At 42.3% G+C, this 22,541-nt stretch overlaps 2 protein-coding genes across 2 annotated transcripts; both read left to right on the top strand.

The window, feature by feature from the left end:
• The first annotated feature begins 202 nt into the window (after window positions 1-202).
• Window positions 203-12,535, top strand: strip1 (striatin interacting protein 1). Its single transcript, XM_086292375.1, has 20 exons — window positions 203-324; window positions 2,232-2,301; window positions 2,409-2,483; window positions 2,578-2,712; window positions 2,808-2,928; window positions 3,252-3,427; window positions 3,511-3,638; window positions 3,755-3,937; window positions 4,369-4,589; window positions 4,712-4,777; window positions 4,873-4,936; window positions 5,051-5,122; window positions 5,521-5,595; window positions 5,954-6,051; window positions 6,396-6,522; window positions 9,628-9,728; window positions 9,850-9,916; window positions 10,010-10,114; window positions 10,225-10,429; window positions 11,116-12,535. Exons 1-20 carry the CDS (start codon window positions 214-216, stop codon window positions 11,361-11,363), a joined length of 2,448 nt encoding a protein of 815 aa, XP_086148501.1. The 5' UTR covers window positions 203-213; the 3' UTR covers window positions 11,364-12,535.
• Window positions 12,536-12,724: 189 nt separating this feature from the next.
• LOC147330657 (tripartite motif-containing protein 16-like protein) lies at window positions 12,725-21,717 on the top strand. Its single transcript, XM_086292374.1, has 7 exons — window positions 12,725-13,214; window positions 16,776-16,871; window positions 16,952-17,185; window positions 17,270-17,426; window positions 17,503-17,592; window positions 19,851-19,910; window positions 20,023-21,717. The coding sequence occupies exons 1-7, from the start codon at window positions 12,744-12,746 to the stop codon at window positions 20,565-20,567; spliced, it is 1,653 nt and encodes a 550-aa protein (XP_086148500.1). The 5' UTR covers window positions 12,725-12,743; the 3' UTR covers window positions 20,568-21,717.
• Window positions 21,718-22,541: the final 824 nt, after the last annotated feature.

Here is a 22,541-nt window from a genome sequence, read left to right as displayed (position 1 = left end):
CTGCTCCGACTTCTGATCTCATCATCATAGCGTCAGTTTGGGATTGAGGCCTGAAGAGGCAGAGAAAAATTCATTTCAAAAATAATTCTACACAACCACACCTCGGGCCGCTGCTGCGGACCTTCGGACAAGATTCTGCGGATGCGCTGAAGCGAGTCCGACAGTCACGTTCCATTTCTCATCTCGCGAGAGTTCACTGCGCCCCCAAAAATTATGGACGTCGGTGGAAACGGTAGTGGGCTACCTGTAAACAATAAGCAGAGAGCTATGCTACCTAACAAAACCAGGGGCGAATTTACCCGCAATCAAAGAAAAGATTCAGAGGTACGTATCCAGATGTTTATGGTTGATTTCCAGCGTGTATTTTTTTTAGCTAAAGAGACAAGGCCTTTCCTGCTGCTAGTGTAAAGTTAGCTAGCTCTGTCATTGTAGCACAATTAGTATTTCTAACATGATTCGGGAGTTAAGAGCAGCAAACGACCTTCATTACGGTGTTTGTACGTGTACCTAGCTGTACGGTGTTCCGTTTGTTTTCCGGTGTTAACACATTGAAAAGCGAGCAGGAGACAGCTAGCTGACGTTAGCCGGCTACAGGCCAGGCTTGTGTATGTGTCAGAAACCTAAGGACCTGTTGAAAACTGATTGTTTAGGTCCTGGTTAACGCATTTAATCTTTCTAATGCGACAGTCGGCTATTACAGTGTAATTTTACTGTATATATGCAAAATTGGTCACCCATTTGTGTGACGTTTAAAGAAAACAAGCTGAGTGTTTCCGTGTAGTGGTTTAAATAGCCACTGGAGACAGTCATGGTAGCACTGATTCCCTGTCTGTCTTGAAGAGGTGTATTATATCCAGTCTTTTCTTAAAAGTAGGCTCACAGCGGCAATAGTAAATCCTCCTGTGTTTAGTTGTAATGCTTCATGATGGCAGCTTCAGTGTGTTACTGTTACTTTCAGTGTTGCAGCTGGTACACATGATATTGTTTATTGATTCATAAACTTTATATTACAAATCAGAGACTACATTAACTAGTCTGAAATGTAAATTATAGAATAAGAGATTATAGAGTTGTCAGTAACAAATGCTCAAATACAAGTTTATTACTACTACTATTGGTACACTCTTATAACAAACAGTTCCCAAAGCGGTTTAGGTAACCAAAATATAGTGAGGTGTTAAAGTAACGGACATCAGCTGTGCACGGTGTTTATGGACAACTGAAAATATGACTGAGTGTGACAGAACTAAGTAACCCAACAAACCAACAGTGTCATGATGAAACTTTCCAAAGAGAGTAAGCAGACTGAAAGTGGAGGTTTTATAACCTTTACCACTCCCACCACTCAGGTGCACCCAGTCTTAAACTGGACATAGTGCTATTACAGCAGTGTTTGATTGCATCTTATTTTTTACTTTGTGCTCCTGAACTACTTCGAACAGTATTGCTTGTTGTTGCCAACTGGATGTTTTTATACCTTATACCGTGCTTTATAGGCACGTATAAAGTGGATAACATGCCTGATTAAAAAAAATATATATATATATGTTAAAAGATGTAAGCTTTGTTAGAGAGTAGCTGCCAGCACAGAGGAGTGTTTCACTTGTAGCTAAATACTAAAATGTGGTGAAATGCAGCTAAATGCATTGATTCAAGTACTCTACAAAGGAAGATCATAGTGATTATGATGCACTGCTGTAGATAAAACAACCCAACAAAAATGTATAAGCTCAACCTCAAACAGTGTTATCAGCAGTAAAAAGCCTCAAAAGACATTAATGCGGGAGAAATATTAATCCAACAGTAAAATATTAACGGGGAACATTTTTACTACACACTTGAAGTACAACTTGCTGGCTTACATGTGTTAACGTAAGTGGGCTTTTAATCCAGAAGGTTTCCTAGTCAAATTTATTTTTTGATATTGTAAATTATCAAAATGCTACTTCCACCACTTTCTCTTAGCGAGAGTCACTTGGACATTTTGGTGCTTTGACTCTTGATGATGTTGTTGCTGTTGTTATGGAGAGTTTTGGAAAGGAAATTAAACACTTCCAACTAAATACCTCCACTTATTAAATGAGAAAACCGTTTTTTATGTGCTTGTGTGTAGAGTTTGGGTAATGTGACTTCTTAACATCAGTCGGATGTGATTAAATTGGATTAATTACATTTTTTTTTCTTTCTATCTAGTAGCTCTCTTTCTAACCTCTGTGGTGTGTTGTGCACAGGGGCAGTCTGAGTTTCCAGATCTGGAGTTTGAATATTCGGACACAGATAAGTGGGCTGCAGAGCTGTCAGGTACGTGTGTGTAAGTGTGTGTGTGTGTGTGTGTGTCACACTTTAAGAACCTGTAACCACCTAATAATGTGTTCATATTACTTATGAACTCTTCATGTGTCTTGCAGAGCTTTACAGTTATACTGAAGGACCAGAGTTCGCTCTTAATAGGAAGTGCTTTGAAGAGGAATTCAGAGTTCATGGTAAGCACTCAGAATATACATACACAGCCATACAAATAAAAGATGAAGCAATTATGCATCGTAGTTTATTTTCTTCACCTCTGCTGTGCCTTAGTGTCTGATAAGAAGTGGACAGAGCTCGATGAAGCTCAGCACAGAGCTCACGCTATGCGCCTGTTGGACAGTCTTGAAGTCACTGCCCGGGAGAAGAGGCTGAAGGTTGCTAGAGCCATTCTCTACATGGCTCAGGGTCAGTCCATCACACATTTCCATGATTTCAAGTTAACTAGAAAATAGTTTGTCTTCATGTACTTCATGTACTGTCTTCTTTTTTCCTGTTTTTAGGGACCTTTGCTGAGTGCAGCTCTGAGGTGGAGGTACAGCACTGGATGAGATACAACATATTTCTGCTGCTCGATGTGGGGACCTTCTCTGCTCTGGTGGAACTGCTCAACATGGAGATTGAGTATGCTCTCCATCAACTTTTTTAGCCTTGCAGAAGTAAATGCCAATTAAAACAAAACAAAGAAGCCATTTTTTCCTACCACATAGCTTTCTGGAAGCATTTATTGATGTCCAAAGGTGCCATAAATCAGTCAGCATGCAATTTTACTTTAAATTTAGGACGGGGGAAACACATTATTTGTCTGTTGGTTTTTTTGTTTGTTTGTTTTTATTGTTTTTGTTTTTTAAACTAATGAATTCACTCAGAATAAAAAAGAAGAATCACTGGTTGTCTGTGGTAGACTTCAGGTTAACCAGCTTCCTGGTGTGCTGTCTGTGTTTCAGTAACAGTGCTGCCTGCAGCAGCGCTGTCAGGAAACCAGCCATCTCCCTGGCTGACAGCACAGATCTCAGGGTGCTGCTTAACATCATGTACATGATGGTGGAAACCATCCAACAGGACGACCCAACCGACAAGCCCGAATGGATAACCATCAAGGAGACCTTCAGGACAGAACTGGGTAAATTTCATCAGAGTAGCTGAAGACTCATTGAGGTTATGTGCAGAATCAGCCTTGTAAATGAGCATGCTTCTCTGATCCAGGATCTCCTCTCTTCAACAACGAGCCCATTTCCGTTATGCTCTTTGGTATGGTTACCAAATTCTGCAGCGGTCATGCGCCTCACTTCCCCATGAAGAAAGTTTTGTTGCTGTTGTGGAAGAGCATACTGGTGAGAGACTCAAACATCAGCCTTTCACAGAGATACTGATATCCCAAAGAGTTTATCTCCATTTTCCTCCTAAATCCCATCTTATCTTCCAAAAACCTTCCTGTCTTCTGTTTCAGTTCACACTCGGAGGGTTTGAGCGGCTGCAGAGCATAAAGGTCCGTAAGAGAGAGGAACTGGGTCTCCCTCCTCTCCCGGAGGACAGCATCCGAGTCATTCGCAGCATGAGAGCGGCTTCTCCTCCTGCATCTGCATCTGACCTCATTGAGCAGCAACAAAAGCGGGCACGTCGTGAACACAAGGTAGTTATAGCTGCTACCATCAGGTTAAAGCCAGCTATAAGCAAAACACCTCAAAGTGAACAGCAGTGCTCTCACAAACTTGTATTGGTGTGTACGATGGACTGTGTGCAGCAGCACACACTTTACAGCACCCATTCCCTCTTTGTGCAAACAAAACTGACAAATCCAGGAACACGAGCACGAGCGAGGAAAAGATGACTGCAGTCCAAAAACAGCTAAATAAAGACATTATTATAATTAATAATAATAATGATGATGGTTTTTTTTAGAGCACCAGCTTGCATTATTGTTTCATTTAGATGACGAGCCTTCTGCTTACAATGTATTCATGCAATAATTTCTCTGCATTCAGTGGCTTCATAGATGTAATACTTGAGTAATTTTAGTATTTGCTTCAGTCTAGTTGTAATTATCTTGTAACTCAAACACAGGCGCTGATAAAACAGGATAACCTTGATGCATTCAATGAAAAGGATCCTTACAAAGCGGATGACTCACGAGAAGATGAAGATGACAATGATGACAATGATAACTCTATAGAAGCAGAAACTTTCCCTCTAGAGCGGGACGAGGTGATGCCTCCACCTATTCCTCATCCTCCGTCGGAGAGGGTGTCCTTCCCAAAAGGTCTGCCGTGGGCTCCTAAAGTCAGGTACTGCTCAGTCTCACCAAACAGCAATGCTGAACTGTAATGATGTTAGTTCCTCCTTTATACCCACAAATATACAATTAAGACTTTTTTTTGTTATTGATGTTACTGTTTTGCTCCAACAGGGAAAAAGATATTGAAAACTTCCTAGAATCAAGTAGAAGTAAATTCATTGGTTACACTCTTGGAAGGTAGTGTTTTCTTCATTTTTTTAAGAGATGACAGTTAGCTTTTGTGCAGAAATATTGACATGTTAAGAACTGTTTATTTTGTGCACACATTACAGTGATACAGATACAGTGGTTGGATTACCCAGGCCAATTCACGAGAGCATCAAGACCTTAAAGCAGGTATTGCAGTATTTTGTGCTGTACTTCATTGTTGGGATATTGAAGCATGGCTTAATTTCACACACCTGAAGTGTTCCTGAACCTTAATTTATTAAATGCTATCTTATTTTTCAGCACAAGTATGTCTCTATAGCTGAACTACAGATCATAAAGGAGGAGGAATTTCAGAAAACCCCTCTTTCTGGCGTAAGTATAAACAGATACAGTTTTATTAAAAGGAGATCTGTCGTGGTACCTCTCATTAGACTTCATTAAGGTTGGTTGGCATGGTTACTCAGTTCAGAATAATCCTTTTTTATCATATAATGGGCCTTGGTGCAGCCTCTTAGTTCATCTTCTATCTGAAACACAACTTTGTTCATTCATATCGTACACATCCAGCAGCAGAAACAAATTGCCTGACGCCTGTCTGAAGCCTTTGCACATACACTGACCTCATAATTTTAAACTCTGGCCATGCAGAAATTATTCTCACAGTAAGCATAATAGGTCCATTTTAATTATTCAGTTAAAGAAAAACACACAAAGTAAATTCTTCAACTCGACGTCTCTTGTTTTGTGTTTTTCTTCTTTCTTGTCGTCAGGGTGAAGAGGAAGTGGAGACGTGTGCCACCGAGCTGCTTTACCAGGGGATTCTGCCCAGTTTGCCTCAATACATGGTTAGTATTGTATGGTTTATATTGTGCTACTGTGGGACTACTCATACTACAGCTGTGGTAGAGTAAAAAGGCTTTAAAACCTGTAATTCTGTGTGAAAGCAACAACAGAGCAGGGTCTGCTCAGGGATGGCGATAAAGATTATTGCACAAATACTCTATTGCAGCACTTGTGTAAAGTGTTGTGTCACAGATCAGTGGTGTGCTGTTAGTTATACTAAAGCATTTAGTTAGATTTTACGAATTATATGCCGGATACATTTGAAGTACATAAATAAAATTCCAAGATTTAGAAACCTCAGTGTTGGCAGGCTGGATTTAAAGTGTTTAAATCACTCCATCATGCTTGGTCTCTCTGTAGATTGCTCTGCTGAAGATCCTGCTCGCTGCTGCTCCGACATCCAAAGCTAAAACCGACTCCATTAACATCCTGGCAGACGTGCTGCCGGAGGAGATGCCGTAAGTGCCTTGAGCCTGCCAGTTTCTTATCCACTGTGCCATTATGTGATAAAGAGGGAACATATGCTAACCGAGAGACATTTCCATTATCTAATGTACTCACATTTCAGGGTGAGTACAGGTTTTCAGGTCATGCACACTTGTACATACAGAGCTGGAACTGGTTTGGTTTTTTTTTAAACAAGGAGATGTGGTTTATCGGCAGGTTATTTTGCCTGAGCATGTTTGAGAACAGTAGACTCTAAGATTGCTACGTTCTGATTTACAGGCAGGTGCTAGTTTTTACCTGCGAGCAGAACAGACTGAGGGTTATCTGATCTGATCTCTTCTGTCTGACCCTGCAGGACCACAGTGCTGCAAAGCATGAAACTTGGTGTTGATGTGAATCGGCACAAAGAGATCATTGTGAAAGCCATCTCTGCAATTCTGCTGCTTCTCCTGAAACACTTCAAACTCAACCACATCTACCAGGTGCGCACGCCACACGCCTGTTTAACGTTGCACATTGTTATTATTCCAGTTTAAATTATAATTTTGAGTCACATCAAATATCAAAACATGGTAATAGAGATAAAACAGATTCACTCCCCTTCACACTGCAGCAGGTTTAGTTTAACTCACGTTTATTTACAGTGGGGCAAAAAAGTATTTAGTCAGCCACCGATTGTGCAAGTTCCCCCACTTAAAATGATGACAGAGGTCAGTAATTTGCACCAGAGGTACACTTCAACTGTGAGAGACAGAATGTGAAAAAAAAATCCATGAATCCACATGGTAGGATTTGTAAAGAATTTATTCGTAAATCAGGGTGGAAAATAAGTATTTGGTCACCTCAAACAAGGAAAATCTCTGGCTCTCACAGACCTGTAACGTCTTCTGTAAGAAGCTTTTCTGTCCCCCACTCGTTACCTGTATGAATGGCACCTGTTTGAACTCATCATCTGTATAAAAGACACCTGTCCACAGCCTCAAACAGTCAGACTCCAAACGCCGCCATGGCCAAGACCAAAGAGCTTTCGAAGGACACCAGGAAAAGTATTGTAGACCTGCACCAGACTGGGAAGAGTGAATCCACAATAGGCAAGCAGCTTGGTGTGAAAAAATCAACTGTGGGAGCAATCATCAGAAAATGGAAGACATACAAGACCACTGATAATCTCCCTCGATCTGGGGCTCCACGCAAGATCTCATCCCGTGGGGTCAAAATGATCATGAGAACGGTGAGCAAAGATCCCAGAACCACACGGGGGGACCTGGTGAATGACCTGCAGAGAGCTGGGACCAAAGTAACAAAGGTCACCATCAGTAACACACTACAACGGCAGGGAATCAAATCCCGCAGTGCCAGACGTGTTCCGCTGCTGAAGCCAGTGCATGTCCAGGCCCGTCTGAAGTTTGCCAGAGAGCACATGGATGATACAGCAGAGGATTGGGAGAATGTCATGTGGTCAGATGAAACCAAAGTAGAACTTTTTGGTATAAACTCAACTCGTCGTGTTTGGAGGAAGAAGAATACTGAGTTGCATCCCAAGAACACCATACCTACTGTGAAGCATGGGGGTGGAAACATCATGCTATGGGGCTGTTTTTCTGCCAAGGGGACAGGACGACTGATCCGTGTTAAGGACAGAATGAATGGGGCCATGTATCGTGAGATTTTGAGCCAAAACCTCCTTCCATCAGTGAGAACTTTGAAGATGAAACGAGGCTGGGTCTTCCAACATGACAATGATCCAAAACACACCGCCCGGGCAACAAAGGAGTGGCTCCGTAAGAAGCATTTGAAAGTCCTGGAGTGGCCTAGCCAGTCTCCAGACCTCAACCCCATAGAAAATCTGTGGCGGGAGTTGAAAGTCCGTGTTGCTCGGCGACAGCCCCAAAACATCACTGCTCTCGAGAAGATCTGCATGGAGGAATGGGCCAAAATACCAGCTACTGTGTGTGCAAACCTGGTAAAGACCTATAGTAAACGTTTGACCTCTGTTATTGCCAACAAAGGTTATGTTACAAAGTATTGAGTTGTATTTTTGTTATTGACCAAATACTTATTTTCCACCCTGATTTACGAAAAAATTCTTTACAAATCCTACCATGTGGATTCATGGATTTTTTTTTCACATTCTGTCTCTCACAGTTGAAGTGTACCTCTGGTGCAAATTACTGACCTCTGTCATCATTTTAGGTGGGGGAACTTGCACAATCGGTGGCTGACTAAATACTTTTTTGCCCCACTGTATTTACAGCCTTGATTCAAAAAAAGTGACCAAAACTTTTTTGCACGTCTCTTAAACTAAATTCTGTCCACTGTAGAAAACAGAAAACATATCAAATGTTTAAACTGAGACATTTTACTTGTGCATGAAAAGTATTAGTGGACACACTAAGAAAAGTCTAGAAAAGTAGGAAAGCAGAAACTGCTGGAGGTACATTTTACAACTAATTAGGTTAACTGACAACAGGTCATCAATGTGATTGGGTATAAAAACAGCATCTTAGAGAGGCAGAGTTTATCAGAAGTAAAGATGGGCAGAGGTTAACCAATCTGAAAAAACTGCATCTAGAAATTGTGGAAAAAGTTCAGAATAATGTTCTTCAACATAAAACTGTGAAGACCAGGGCTATCTCATCATCTACAGTACACAATATCCAAAGATTCAGACCATCTGGAGAAATCTCTGTGCGCAAGGGATGAGGCTGATAGTCAGTACTGGATGGCTGTGATCTTCGGGTCCTCAGGCATCGCTGCATTAAAAGCAGCCATGATGCTGTCAAGGAAACCTCATGGGCTCAGGAGCACATCCAGAAATTGTTGTCTGTAAACAGAGTTCACGGTGCCATCTGAAAATCTAGGGTGAAGCCTGATCAGGCAAAAATGAAGCCATAAGTGGACATGATCCAGAAACACTGCTGTCTTCTCCGGTGCTGGCTTCTTTAGATTGACATATGCTCCACGTCTGTTTCATGGAAGGAAAACTAAGACGCTAAACTGCAAACTGCAGCTATTAAAACTTCTATTAAAACTATGAAATTAAAATTCATAGTAGAAGAGTCTGGGTGCTGAACTGACCTGCCTGCAGTCCAGATTATTTACCAACTAAACAACTCAAAAACAAAAGATACCACAAAAAAGACCCAGGACGGCTGAGCAGGTAGAGTCATTTCCTCTCCCAAAAGTCCAGCAGCTGGTCTCCTCAGTTCCTCCTATCAAATTCAAAACAAGCTAATAATTTTCCTAAAATGGTACATTTATTGTCAGTTTAAACGTTTGATATGCTTTCTGTGTTCTGAATAAAATCTGGGCTTATGAGGTTTTTGGGTCATTGCATTCTGTTTTTATTAAGTTTTAAAACAGGGAATTGGGTTAAAAAATAGTCTTAAAAATCCACTTAAATATAAAAGGCGAGTTTCTTCTTTTCTTAAACTTAAATAAATCCTAGATTATTTTCAGAGTTGAACAGTTGTTGTGTTAATCGTGAGTTCAGTAGTAACCAAAATACAAACTACATACACGTACTGATATAAAAACGAATCCTTGTGTAACTGCTGTCCCTCTGTGTGTGTGGTTGGTGTTCATAGTTTGAGTACATGGCTCAGCACTTGGTGTTTGCCAACTGCATCCCCCTCATTCTCAAGTTCTTCAACCAGAACATCATGTCTTACATCACAGCTAAGAACAGGTACTTTCAGTGTGGCGTTACATAACAAAGTCATGATTCCTGTTTGCAGTGCGCATCAATAAACTAAATGTACATGGCTCTGTATTTCACTGCATTGACTTTACTTTTTTCTTCCTCAAAGCATTTCAGTACTCGACTTTCCGTACTGTGTGGTGCACGAGCTCCCAGAGTTAACCGCAGAGAGTTTGGTAATTTTACCCCCCTTGTTTCTGTTGTTTTGTTGTTGTTGACACGTGACTGTAGGATTTGGATGTTTACTGTGGACGATTTCTTTGTTACAGGAAGCGGGAGACAACAATCAGTTTTGCTGGAGGAATCTGTTTTCCTGTATTAACCTGCTGAGGATCCTCAACAAACTGACCAAATGGAAGCACTCCAGAACAATGGTGAGAGGACGTCACGTCACATTTGCTGTGACACACGAATCACGTATGAAAAGACAGGATATAACTCTCTGCTTTGATTCTTTTTTTTTTTCCTTGACATTTTCTGCCAGATGCTGGTCGTGTTTAAGTCGGCACCCATCCTGAAAAGGGCGCTGAAGGTCAAGCAGGCAATGATGCAGCTGTATGTCCTCAAGCTGCTCAAAGTGCAAACAAAATACCTCGGACGTCAGTGGAGGAAGAGCAACATGAAGACCATGTCTGCCATCTACCAGAAGGTCCGACATCGCCTGAATGACGACTGGGCGTACGGAAACGGTGAGAGGAAAATCTGAACAGCTTTCGTGCAGAATATACAACACTACACACAAACATAGGACAGCATTATTCAAGTATCATTCTAGAAAAAGTGGGGAGCAGGTGATATTTGAACACCATAAAATCCTTTTTATATTCAGAGAACCAGTCAAACCTGGAAGCTCTTCTGCATACCTTGGCTGTCATGAGGGGTTACTTGAGTCACTGTTGCCTTTCTATGAGCTCAAAGAAGTCTGGCCATTCTTCTTTGACCTCTGACCTCTAAGAGAACTGCTGCTCACTGGAGATTTTCTCTTTTTTTTTGGACCATTCTCTGTAAACCCTGCCACGTGATTGGCTGATTAGATGTGTGTTAACGAGCTGTTAGACAGCAAATAAAGTGGCCGGTGAGTGTGCATTTAATAAATGTCATGAGTTGGGAAAAGTGCCGCAGACTGCCTGAGGTGAGACAGCTGGTGTGTGAGTGAAAGATGAGCTGCACATTCAAAGTGTTTCGTGTTTCTCAGACCAGTCGTCTGTTCGCTGCATGAATGTTTCATGTGTTTGTCGCCTTTTTGAGACAAACCTGCTGTTTTGTTTTTATGTCCTAATGGAGATCAGGATTTGTGGGCTGCTGCAGATTGCTGTTACGCTCAGAGCAGACAAAATCCACTAACTTACAGTTACTGTTTGTTTTGTGTGAGCAGATCTGGACGCTCGTCCGTGGGACTTCCAGGCCGAGGAGTGCGCTCTACGAGCCAACATCGAGCGCTTCAACAGCCGCCGCTACGACAAGAGCCACAGCAATCCCGACTTCCTGCCTGTGGACAACTGTCTGCAAAGTGTTCTGGGCCAACGAGTGGACCTGCCCGAGGACTTCCAAATGAACTACGACCTTTGGCTGGAGAGGGAAGTCTTCTCCAAACCTATTTCCTGGGAAGAACTGCTACAGTGAGACTCGACCACCGTCAACATTCTTGTCGTTTATTCTTGTTTTTTTTGTTTTGTTTTTTAAACAGTTTCAGTCAGGTGTTCAGATGAAGCACCACCAGTGCTCTCACTGATCAACAGAACTCTTCTCTGAACAGAACAGTATGCTACACATTCTGTATAGACTGAAGGTGACGGATGGATTTTATTCTCAGTTTCCAGCATGGAGGAGTGTTGTCGGGGGTCCTGCTAAATGCTTTTGGTGTTTGAACTTTTGCCTTTTGAGAAATTTTGCATTGTTATGATTTCTGTGTAGTTTTTAGCCAAAAAAAAGATCATCCTTTTGTACTTAGGTTCTCTGAGACGTCTCTTGCCTCGTTCCCAGTTTTTTAATGAAATAGCTGATAATGACCTCAGTGCTAAAACTCCATTTGCGGACTTGAACTCTGCTCCTTCTTTACATTACAGATATTTCCTCTGTGTGCCTCTTACCTGCTACTGTAGGTTCGCAACTCACCAGGAAGCACTACATGACCACACTTTCACTTTTAAGTTTAAATAGAGTATTCATTTTAGGTATTACGTGTTAGGCCAGGCTCAGCACATGAATAAAACATTCCTCGTTCCATCTCACGAGTTCATCATCTTCAGAGAGACTGAAGGAAAGGTCAGGATTTCTTTATGTACACTCATGATAGTCGGATCATTGCTCCTTTAACAGTTGGACCTTTTTGTTGCCCTGCTGGATTTTCAGGATGATATCATATCTGTTTTACCTGACTAAGTGCTTTTGCTCTGGGACCATCAATGAGGCTGAATGGACATTAAAATCCCAGTCTAGACAAAAAACAAACAAACAAGAAGCTCGTCAGCATCTTCGTCTTCTTTGCTGTGCACACACCTGCACTGTGTGTGTTGGATCTTGTGAAAGAAAAGAGTGTTTCTGGTCTCATAAATGTGGTTCTTGTTGCCTGGTTTTATTCATCAGACGGCTGTTTTTGAACAGAAGGGTACAACTGAATTTAAATTGCCAGTTACAGAACTGTTATACTTCTACATCTTTTTCAGATATGAGTTTCTTTGTTTTATTTAAACATTCAGGAAATGAAAGTACATGTAAATTACAAAGCTTATTTATCACTGCTTTTCTTTGTTTTATGTTTACCTAAATACTGTAATAAAGACATTCATGTTGGATTTATTTGTCCTTTCTGAAGGTTGTTGTTTACATTTGTCTGGTCTTTGAGATTCAAACAGCCAGTGTGGAGGAGACACAGACTCCGCCTTCCTTTTTACAAGAATTTCAAAAGATTTAGTCACTCCCACACACAAACACACACTTGTGAGTCATTTGTGCAGGAAACGAAACGAAACTTGTGACAGCCCGCCTTTTTACCACAGAGACATGGCGGAGCGTAACATTCCTGCGAAGATGAACCACCTCTGCTGTCAAATTTGCAGAAACCTTCTCAGGAATCCTGTGATGATTCCTTGCGGACACAACTTTTGCATGCGCTGCATCCAGGACCAATGGGATTGTGACCAGCTGAGGAACAGTCTCTGCAGGTGCCCCGAATGTAAATATGAGTTTCCATCCAGACCTCAGCTGATCAAGAACACAACTCTAGCCGAGGTGGTGAGAGAGACAGAAATGAGTTGTAATAAAGAGCAGCAGTCCTCAGAAGGGAATCGGAAAGTCCTGAAGAGACCCCGGAGCTGTGCAGAAACATCAGAGAGCACTTTGTGTGGAAAACACAACAAGCCCCTGGAGGTTTACTGCTGCACAGATAAGCAGATCATATGTGCACAGTGTGCTTCAGCTGAGCATGGAGGACACAGGATCGGGTTGGTGAAGGAGGAACGGAGGCGGAAGGAGGTACTTACAGTTTTTTCTGAATGCTTAAACCCTAACTGTGATTCCTGTAGCACAATCTCTAAAACTATTCAGACTTATAGCAAAACCACTCACTGAGTTTGCAAAACTAAAAGCACAAAAACTGCTTTGCACTCAGTTTGCAATTTTGTAACACACACTTTGCAAAACTGTAGGCACAATTCACTGCACAACACTCAATTACCAAATTTCCAACACACTCCTAGCAAAAGTATACACATGTATGGCTATCATTAAAACTAATTTGCCAACTGTCTGGCACACTTTCACATGTGAAAACTTCTTTAGATAATTAGTTCACTTTGCAATCAGCCTAAGCACTATAATACAGGTAAGCTGTGTTTGCGGAGTACAATGGAGGGAGCAGAAAGAGTGAGAAGAAGAGGAGGCTGAGGAAGAGGACGTGGAGGTGAAGAAGTAGGATGAAGAGGACGACAAGGACAAGGAGGAGCAAGAGGAAGACGAGGAGGGGGGAGAGGAAGATGAGGAGGGGGGAGAGGAAGGGTAGGAAGAGTAAGAAATAGAATTGCTGATGACATCAGAGCTACAATAGTGGACCATGTAATCAACCGTGGAATGACCCTGAGGGTAGCTGGCCAACGGCTCCAGCCTAACTCGAGCCGCTACACTGTAGCAAGTACCATAAGGACATCTTGAAATGAGAATCGGTTAGCACAGTCACTTCGCACAAAGATTTGTAGCACTGCCATATGCCAATGAGAAACACACCAATACCACTGATGTAAAAATACTGAAATTGTTACTTTACAGAATTGCTAGATGACCAGATGCTGGGGGCAGAGGAAGCATGTTCACTGCAGACCAAGTAACCCATATAGTCATTATGGCGATTGCAAATAATCCTATACTTGGAAATAAACACTTGTGTTTGTTTTGATGTGTTTGAATAAACACCAGTACTTGAAGTTTGGATCCCTCTATGCTTATGGATCTATGACAGAAGTATGAGCTCAAACTGACATAGCCTACCTTGTGCGCAGAGAAAGCAAAAGCCAGATGTGTTTTGTATTCATACCATCAGTGTGCAGTTGGCGCATTGTGTGCTTAGTAGATGATGGCTTGTGTGTACTGTTTGATACGGAAACACCATTTTTACGAAGGTGTGAAGAGTTAATCTAGCTGTGTTTGCTTTTGCAAGAGAACTACAATGTTTTGATTATTGGGTGACAGGTTTTCTTATTTGTGTGAAGAGTTTTGCAAAATTAGCCAATAGTTACAAAAAATGTGCTTAAGCAATCAGAAAAAACTGTAAAACAAGATTTAAAAAAAAGGTGCAAATCCTACTTGAAAGCTCAAATTTGCAGGAAGAAGAAACTGAAGGAAGAATCTCCTGGAAAGCTTTTGGTGAATTAGCCCAGGAGTCAATTCATGCAGTCTTATGGCATAATACTAGACCTTCTAGCACTTACAGTTTTTTCTGATTGCTTAAGCACATTTTTTGTAACTATTGGCTAATTTTGCAAAACTCTTCACACAAATAAGAAAACCTGTCACCCAATAATCAAAACATTGTAGTTCTCTTGCAAAAGCAAACACAGCTAGATTAACTCTTCACACCTTCGTAAAAATGGTGTTTCCGTATCAAACAGTACACACAAGCCATCATCTACTAAGCACACAATGCACCAACTGCACACTGATGGTATGAATACAAAACACATCTGGCTTTTGCTTTCTCTGTGCACAAGGTAGGCTATGTCAGTTTGAGCTCATACTTCTGTCATAGATCCATAAGCATAGAGGGATCCAAACTTCAAGTACTGGTGTTTATTCAAACACATCAAAACAAACACAAGTGGTTATTTCCAAGTATAGGATTATTTGCAATCGCCATAATGACTATATGGGTTACTTGGTCTGCAGTGAACATGCTTCCTCTGCCCCAGCATCTGGTCATCTAGCAATTCTGTAAAGTAACAATTTCAGTATTTTTACATCAATGGTATTGGTGTGTTTCTCATTGGCATATGGCAGTGCTACAAATCTTTGTGCGAAGTGACTGTACTAACCGATTCTCATTTCAAGATGTCCTTATGGTACTTGCTACAGTGTAGCGGCTCGAGTTAGGCTGGACCCGTTGGCCAGCTACCCTCAGGGTCATTCCACGGTTGATTACATGGTCCACTATTGTAGCTCTGATGTCATCAGCAATTCTATTTCTTACTCTTCCTACCCTTCCTCTCCCCCCTCCTCATCTTCCTCTCCCCCCTCCTCGTCTTCCTCTTGCTCCTCCTTGTCCTTGTCGTCCTCTTCATCCTACTTCTTCACCTCCACGTCCTCTTCCTCGGCCTCCTCTACTTCTCACTCTTTCTGCTCCCTCCATTGTACTCCGCACACACAGCTTACCTGTATTATAGTGCTTAGGCTGATTGCAAAGTGAACTAATTATCTAAAAAAGTTTTCACATGTGAAAGTGTGCCAGACAGTTGGCAAATTAGTTTTAATGATAGCCATACATGTGTATACTTTTGCTAGGAGTGTGTTGGAAATTTGGTAATTGAGTGTTGTGTAGTTAATTGTGCCTACAGTTTTGCAAAGTGTGTGTTACAAAATTGCAAACTGAGTGCAAAGCAGTTTTTGTGCTTTTAGTTTTGCAAACTCAGTGAGTGGTTTTGCTATAAGTCTGAATAGTTTTAGAGATTGTGCTACAGGAATCACAGTTAGGGTTTAAGCATTCAGAAAAAACTGTAATATTTCCAACTCCAGATTTAGTTTTGAAACGACAATGCAGCGACATAGCTGACTATAACAAAAATATTACAAGAACATGTTTTCTCTTTGGGTAAATCCAGGAAACTGTCATTAACCAATTGCTCGTGATTTCCTGCAACTTCAAGATTGCTGACAATGTTTTATATCCTGGTGGATATTTGGAAACTTTTGCATATCTTGTGATTTATATATATGTACAATGATTTTAGCCATGTAACTGAGATGAAAGCAAAGTGCACGCTGCATCTAAGGCACACAGATCAACGATTCAAACTTCAACATAAGCCTAAAAAAATGAATAATTGCTGAAACTAAGTTTCGATTGGAAGTGAGGGGAGGAAAACCGGAGAACAGACACCCTGTGGAACGAAAACAGAGGCTGATGATAACTATTATAATTATTAAATGCAGGATGGTGTATAAACACATAGTGAGTGAAAAAGAAACACGGTGTATTATGGGAAGCCCCCAGTAGAACAGACCGACTGCAGAATAACTAAAGGAAGATTCATGGTTATCTGATCCAAATCTATTGATAATCCCTTATCAACAAGGGACGTTTTAAGCCTAATTTTAAAAGTAGATGGGCTGTCTGTATTTCAGACAGGTGACACTTCCACTTTATTTGGTTAAACAAATCATTCCTGAGTACTGGGACAGCCTTACAAAACATTCAAATGACTTACAGCATCGACCCAGTTTTAGACAAAGATGCATTTGATTCATACAAATGTAAAAAGTGCCATCCAGGAAAAAACTAACAAAATCTAAACAAATTATGTGTTTGCTTCCAACTAACACATTCTGAAGAAGGAACTTAAGGACATGCAGACAAAGTTCAAGCAGACTCTTCAGAAGCAAGAAAGGAAAAGAGAGATGATGGGGGAGATGCTCGGACAGATTCAGGTGAGGGGAACATGTGACCAAAAAGTTATGTTGTCTGAAGTGTTTGTAGTGTGTCACCCACTCACATGTGTATCAAACAGGACGAGGCGAGAAAAACAGAAGCCTTCTGTGAGAGCGTCATAGTGGGCGCCATCGACTCCCTTCAGAAACATTACCTGTCAGTGAAGGAAGTGATTGCAGCTCAGGAGGAGGCGGCTGCAGCTCAGGTTCGCATCTCGCTGAAGAGCCTGGAGGAGGAGGTGAAGCAGATGAAGGAGAGGGATGCTAAGCTGGACCACCTGGCACAGACTGAGAGCCACATCCGTTTCCTGCAGGTATACTCCCAACACAGCGCTGGAAACGTTGCCTGTTTCTGAGTGACGGGTCGTATCCTGAACTTCTCCCCTCCATCCTCACAGAAATGGCCCTCTCTGAAGCTCCTCTGTGACCCCTCGTTCCAGGAGCTTTCAGAGGATCCACTCCTCCACTTTGAGCTCACAAAGAGAGCCGTTGAGCATCTTGGGAAGCAACTGGAGGGATTCTGTGACAAAGAATTTGCCTCAATCTGTAACACTGGTATGTGTCGTTATGTGGAAAACATCTCTCTTTAATTATAAGAATGTAAGAATATCTATGTCCTTGCGTATGACAGCTGATGGTGAGGAGCAGCAGGAATCAGCATCAGAGATGGAGGAAGATGATGTCCAGCGAAGAAGTGAAGCCAGCGTCTCACAGCTCCATGGTTTGTCCTTCAAACAGTTTCCAGAACAATTTTAATATTATCTTACAATTGTGGTCAGAAGTTTACACCCACTCGTCATCATGGACATGACCGTCATGCTAATTTTGGGTTTTTAATGGTTTCTTTAAACTGTTGTTCAGCACACATCTTTAATGGCTTTGAGAAACAAGAATCGAAGAGAGAAGTTTGAATATATTTTGGATTTCTTTAATTCACACAGAGTCAAAAGTATACATACAGCCTCAAATATATTAACCAGCCCCCAATAATATTTTGTTAAATGTCCTGTTACTGTGAGCCTCCTTCATCCATTCCAAAACCAGCTGTGTCCGCATTGTCCGGATTATTTGACATTAGGTTGAAGAAGACCCTTATGAAAAGGACACCGAGGGAACAGTTTACCCTGCCCGGGATAGGGTTACCGGGGCCCCGCCCTGGAGCCAGGCCCGGGGAGGGTGCCCGAGGGCGAGCTTCTGGTGGCCGGGCCTTAGTCCATGGGGCCCGGCCGGGCACAGCCCGAAGAGGAGACATGGGCCCATCCTCCCGCAGGCCCACCACCCGCAGGAGGCGCCATAGGGGTCAGGTGCATTGTGTGCCGGGTGGCGGCCAGGAGCGGAGGCCCTGGCAGACTGACCCCCGGCTGCCAAGACTGGCAATAGGGACATGGAATGTCACCTATCTGGTGGGAAAGGAGCCTGAGTTAGTGCGTGAGGTTGAGAGGTACCGGCTAGATATAGTCGGGCTCACCTCTACACATGGCTTGGGCTCTGGAACCAGTCTCCTGGAGAGGGGCTGGACTCTGTCTCAGTCTGGAGTTGCCCCTGGTGAGAGGCGGCGGGCTGGGGTGGGTATTCTAATATCCCCTCGGCTTGCTGCCGGTACGTTGGGGTTTTTCCCGGTGGACGAGAGGGTTCCAGGCATGTCCCACCGGGAGGAGGCCCCGGGGCAGACCCAGGACACGCTGGAGAGATTATATCTCTCGGCTGGCCTGGGAACGCCTTGGTATTCCCCCGGATAAGCTGGAGGAGGTGGCTGGGGAGAGGGAGGTCTGGGCCTCTTTGCTTAGGCTGCTGCCCCCGCGACCCGGCCCCGGATAAAGCGGATGAAGACGGATGGATGGATGGATGGATGGATGGATGGATGGATGGATGGATGGATGGATAAGTTGAAGAATTTGCAGGTAGTCCTGCTCCTTATTCCATCCATTTTATGATGTACCAGTGACACGTTTATACAGGAGAACATCTGTCGTTTAAAAGGTTTTATTTGCTTCAGCAGTTGAAATTACAAGTTTACAGCACTGGACTTTGATGTGAACTCAGCCATCTGCTTCACACAGAGGATGACTCTCAGAGTGGGCAGTCCAGTTTTATACTACAACAAAAACACGTATTATTATGAAAGCGGAAGCGACGTGGCAGTCCTGTGACTCTTCTCCTCTCTTTGTTCCCAGCTGACCTCGTCTTGTATCTTCTCCTCTTCCTGGAAAAATAAGACAGAAAGAAAACACCTCCCTGCCTAGCCTTGATTTTTAATATAACCTAGCAATCCTAAGGCTACTGATTCCACTTATTATCTAAGTTCGGGACATTCTGTTCGGACTCCCTTGGCCCAGAAAATATAATCTGGACTTCTAACCAGTTATGATGTGTAAGCATGCTTTGCAAAACCCTCTGCACTTCTACATGTCAATCACGATAATTCAATTCATAGCGCTGAATGAAGCTTTCGACCCGTAATTCATGGAGTGCCTGATACCAGTACCACTGCTAAAAATAGCCCAGAGCATGATTCGGAGATGGTACAGTGTTCTTCGGTTTAAAAGCCTCACCACTATTCCTCCAGATACACCTCATGTCATTGTGGCCAAAAAAGTCTTTATCTTGTCTGACTATAAAACTCGTCCATGTGAGCAGCAGCAAATTTTAGTCCAGCTTGAACGTGGAGCAGGGTCTTCTTTCTTGTATGGCACCCTTCTACATGCCAGTGTAAAAATCATTTCACCTTGGACAGGGGTGCTGGCAGTTCACAGTTAATGGCAGGTTTGAGTCGGTGGTTCCTGGGTTGTTCCTCAACATCCTTAAACATGTCCTCTCATCTGAGGGTCAAAGTTTGAGTCTGCTTCCAGACCTTGGCAAAATGGTGACACATCTGAATAACTTGTACTTACAGGCCAGTTTCAGGGTCCCTGTATTGTTTAATGATGCAGCAGAGACGCTCACTGATGCTCTGATGTCGTCTCCCGTGTCTCTTTACAGCTAGCAGGCCTCTGGCTAAACAGAAAGTTGAGCCTAAAACCAGAGAAGAGTTCCTGCAATGTAAGTTTATCTTCCAACCTGCATTCACCATGACTTTACCCACACACAGACTCATCCAACCACAGCTGTCTTCTTAGAATTCAGTCCTTAAATGTTCTCTTCATTATCTCAGATGCGTGTAAGCTCTCTCTGGACCCCACGACAGCTCATGAGGACCTGGTTATTTTGAAAGGAGGGAAGATGGTTAAGCTGTGCAATGAGAGGTCCAAGAATCCTAGTGTTCGTAACCCAGAGAGGTTTATACATCGGCGGCAGGTGCTGTGCAGGGAGGGACTGCAAGCTGACTGCTACTATGAGGTAGAGGTGAAAGGAGACAAAGCAGAGATCGCTCTAACCTACAAAGGAATAAACAGAAAATCCCGCACTACACTGTCAGCCTTCGGGGCCAATGCAAATTCCTGGAGTCTGGATCTATCTAAACATTACTCTGTGAGCCACAATTCTGACAGCATCCAGCTCACTACACCACCCCGTCATCACAGGGTTGGAATTTATCTTAAATTTCAAACCGGAACTTTGTCTTTCTATGAGGTGTCGGACAGTATGAACTTCCTGTACAAGGTTGAAGCCGAGTTCAGAGAGCCGCTGTATCCCGGATTCTGGCTCGGAGAGAAATGTTGCATCAGGATCTGTGATCTGAGACAGAGCCAACTGTAAAAGAACTGAAGAGGACTGCAAACAGCTTCTTTCTACTTAAAGGGAAATTAAAAATAATATGTATAGATTGCTGTATAGATTGCACAGTGCACTGACATGTCTGTTTCCTATGATGTGTGGGGTGGTTGATAACTCTGCAGTATATGAAGCCCAAATTGCCTATATGTGTAAGTTTGTATAAATTCAATAGTATAAAATTGCGTTTTTATTCATGCTGGACATGTTTTACTGTGGACAGAGTGCTGAATGTAGAAGAATGTCTTGTTTCTACGTAACCTCCGAAGGCAGGATTTAGCAAGTACATATAGTTGAGGGTATATATGTATATTCTGTTTCTATTTAACATTGCTTTGTGAAATTACTGTGTCCAGAAGAGGGCGCCATGTGTCTGCGGTTTGCCTAATAGCCTTGTATGGAATTTCAGTCAAGTCAATATTAAAGAACTAAATAAACAAGTGGACAAATAGAAATGTAATTAAATGAATCCTGAAATATTTTTCTAATTAAGAAAATGAATAAAAATAGAGGCCGTCTCTCTTGATTGCCCACTTCAGGGTGGGAGAAACACCCCTGAACTGTGTTATGATTGTTGATGTAACATAGTTTGCTTACCAGAGGGCCCTCTGAGCTCTTCCCTGTTGGTAACACCAGAACACTCAGTGGGAAATTAGTAATAAATTAGTCATCTATGACCTGTTGACACAATAAAACAAGATTTATTTAAACTGCATTGCCATATATTATCTCAGTAAGGCTCATTAATACGTCCACATAACAAACGTTTTGGAAATCTGTCTAACGCATTAGCTGATATATTGGACTTATAAATCACCAGATATTGGTGCTGGTCTTAATAATCCTCTGTTGGTCCAGCTTTACTCAAGTACTCTGTATTTAAAATGCATGTTTGATTAAGGATGATGGATTTAACAGTGTGGTTAAAGGGAGATAATTTATTCTAGCAGGCAGGGAAATTGTGTAGATTTGATATTGCAGTGCTGGTTGGTGAGAGTCTCGAGGAGATTGTCATTAGTCTGCATTTGAACTCATTGTCTAATCTTCCTGTTCTGCTCGGTATGGCAGAATAGGAAGAATAGACTGTTTGGTCCTTATCTTTTTATTAATTGCTAATTCTGCATATTAAAACTGTGTGTCGTGTTTTAAAGTCTATGGTGATTATTTAAAAGGCTCTGACTCTAAAAACAGTGCTTTATATATCGATTCTACCAGTTGAACCTGGTTACTTGATGGTTGATGATGTGAGTGCTGATGGAAGCAGCAGGATGAGTCCTGAAGTGTACAGGGCTATACTCTCTGCGCGTATTATTGAGACAATCGCTTCACAGTGTGAATGGATAATGACCCAAAACATAATGTTCAAGCAACCCAAAAGGCAAAGAAATAATAATAGATTGGATTTATATAGCACTTTTCAAGGCACCCAAAGCGCTTTAGAATACCACTATTCATTCACACACTGGTGGCTGCCCTGGGGCAGACTGACAGAAGCGAGGCTGCCATATCGCGCCATCGGCCCCTCTGGCCAACACCAGTAGGCGGTAGGGTAAAGTGTCTTGCCCAAGCCACGGTCGCCCCAAATAAATAAATGAGGACTGGCTGTGTCAGTCATGTGATCTCAGCTAGAGTACGACTGATATGGGATTTTTAAGGCCGATATAGATACCGATATGCGGCGGTTTAAAAAATCGGTTTAAAAAACTATATTTAAACAGACAGATCTCCCTAACATTTGTTATGTCTAGTTATATATGAGTGCTTACTAACATAATAAAGCAATACAGTTTAAAAATACTTGTGGATAACTCATTTACACCCGACTCTGCTCTGATCTGTAGTCGCGTTTATGTTCCAGACACGTGTTGCCAACAGGGAAGTTGAAGAGCCGAAACAAACTATGTAACATCAACACTCCCAGCGTTGCAGGTCGTCTCTTCTTCACTTTTAAAATGTTCA

This window comes from Aulonocara sp. 'chitande type north' Nkhata Bay, linkage group LG5 (genome assembly GCF_057382095.1).
Source record: "Aulonocara sp. 'chitande type north' Nkhata Bay isolate Kocher_YH1m ecotype deep benthic linkage group LG5, A_spYH_male_GT1.1, whole genome shotgun sequence".
In the NCBI taxonomy this organism is placed as follows: Eukaryota; Metazoa; Chordata; class Actinopteri; order Cichliformes; family Cichlidae; genus Aulonocara; species Aulonocara sp. 'chitande type north' Nkhata Bay.
The sequence above is the reverse complement of the archived record's forward strand: the minus strand, read 5'-3'. Positions and strand labels throughout refer to the sequence as shown.

Bases quoted from the DNA above. Each gene is read 5' to 3' on its own strand.
- strip1 (XM_086292375.1), top strand. From the start codon at position 214: ATGGACGTCGGTGGAAACGGTAGTGGGCTACCTGTAAACAATAAGCAG. The intron at 3,639-3,754 runs GTGAGAGACTCA...CTTCTGTTTCAG, and splicing joins TGTTGTGGAAGAGCATACTG to TTCACACTCGGAGGGTTTGA. The intron at 10,430-11,115 runs GTGAGAGGAAAA...TTGTGTGAGCAG, and splicing joins CGACTGGGCGTACGGAAACG to ATCTGGACGCTCGTCCGTGG.
- LOC147330657 (XM_086292374.1), top strand. From the start codon at position 12,744: ATGGCGGAGCGTAACATTCCTGCGAAGATGAACCACCTCTGCTGTCAA. The intron at 17,186-17,269 runs GTATACTCCCAA...CCATCCTCACAG, and splicing joins GCCACATCCGTTTCCTGCAG to AAATGGCCCTCTCTGAAGCT. The intron at 17,593-19,850 runs GTTTGTCCTTCA...GTCTCTTTACAG, and splicing joins CAGCGTCTCACAGCTCCATG to CTAGCAGGCCTCTGGCTAAA.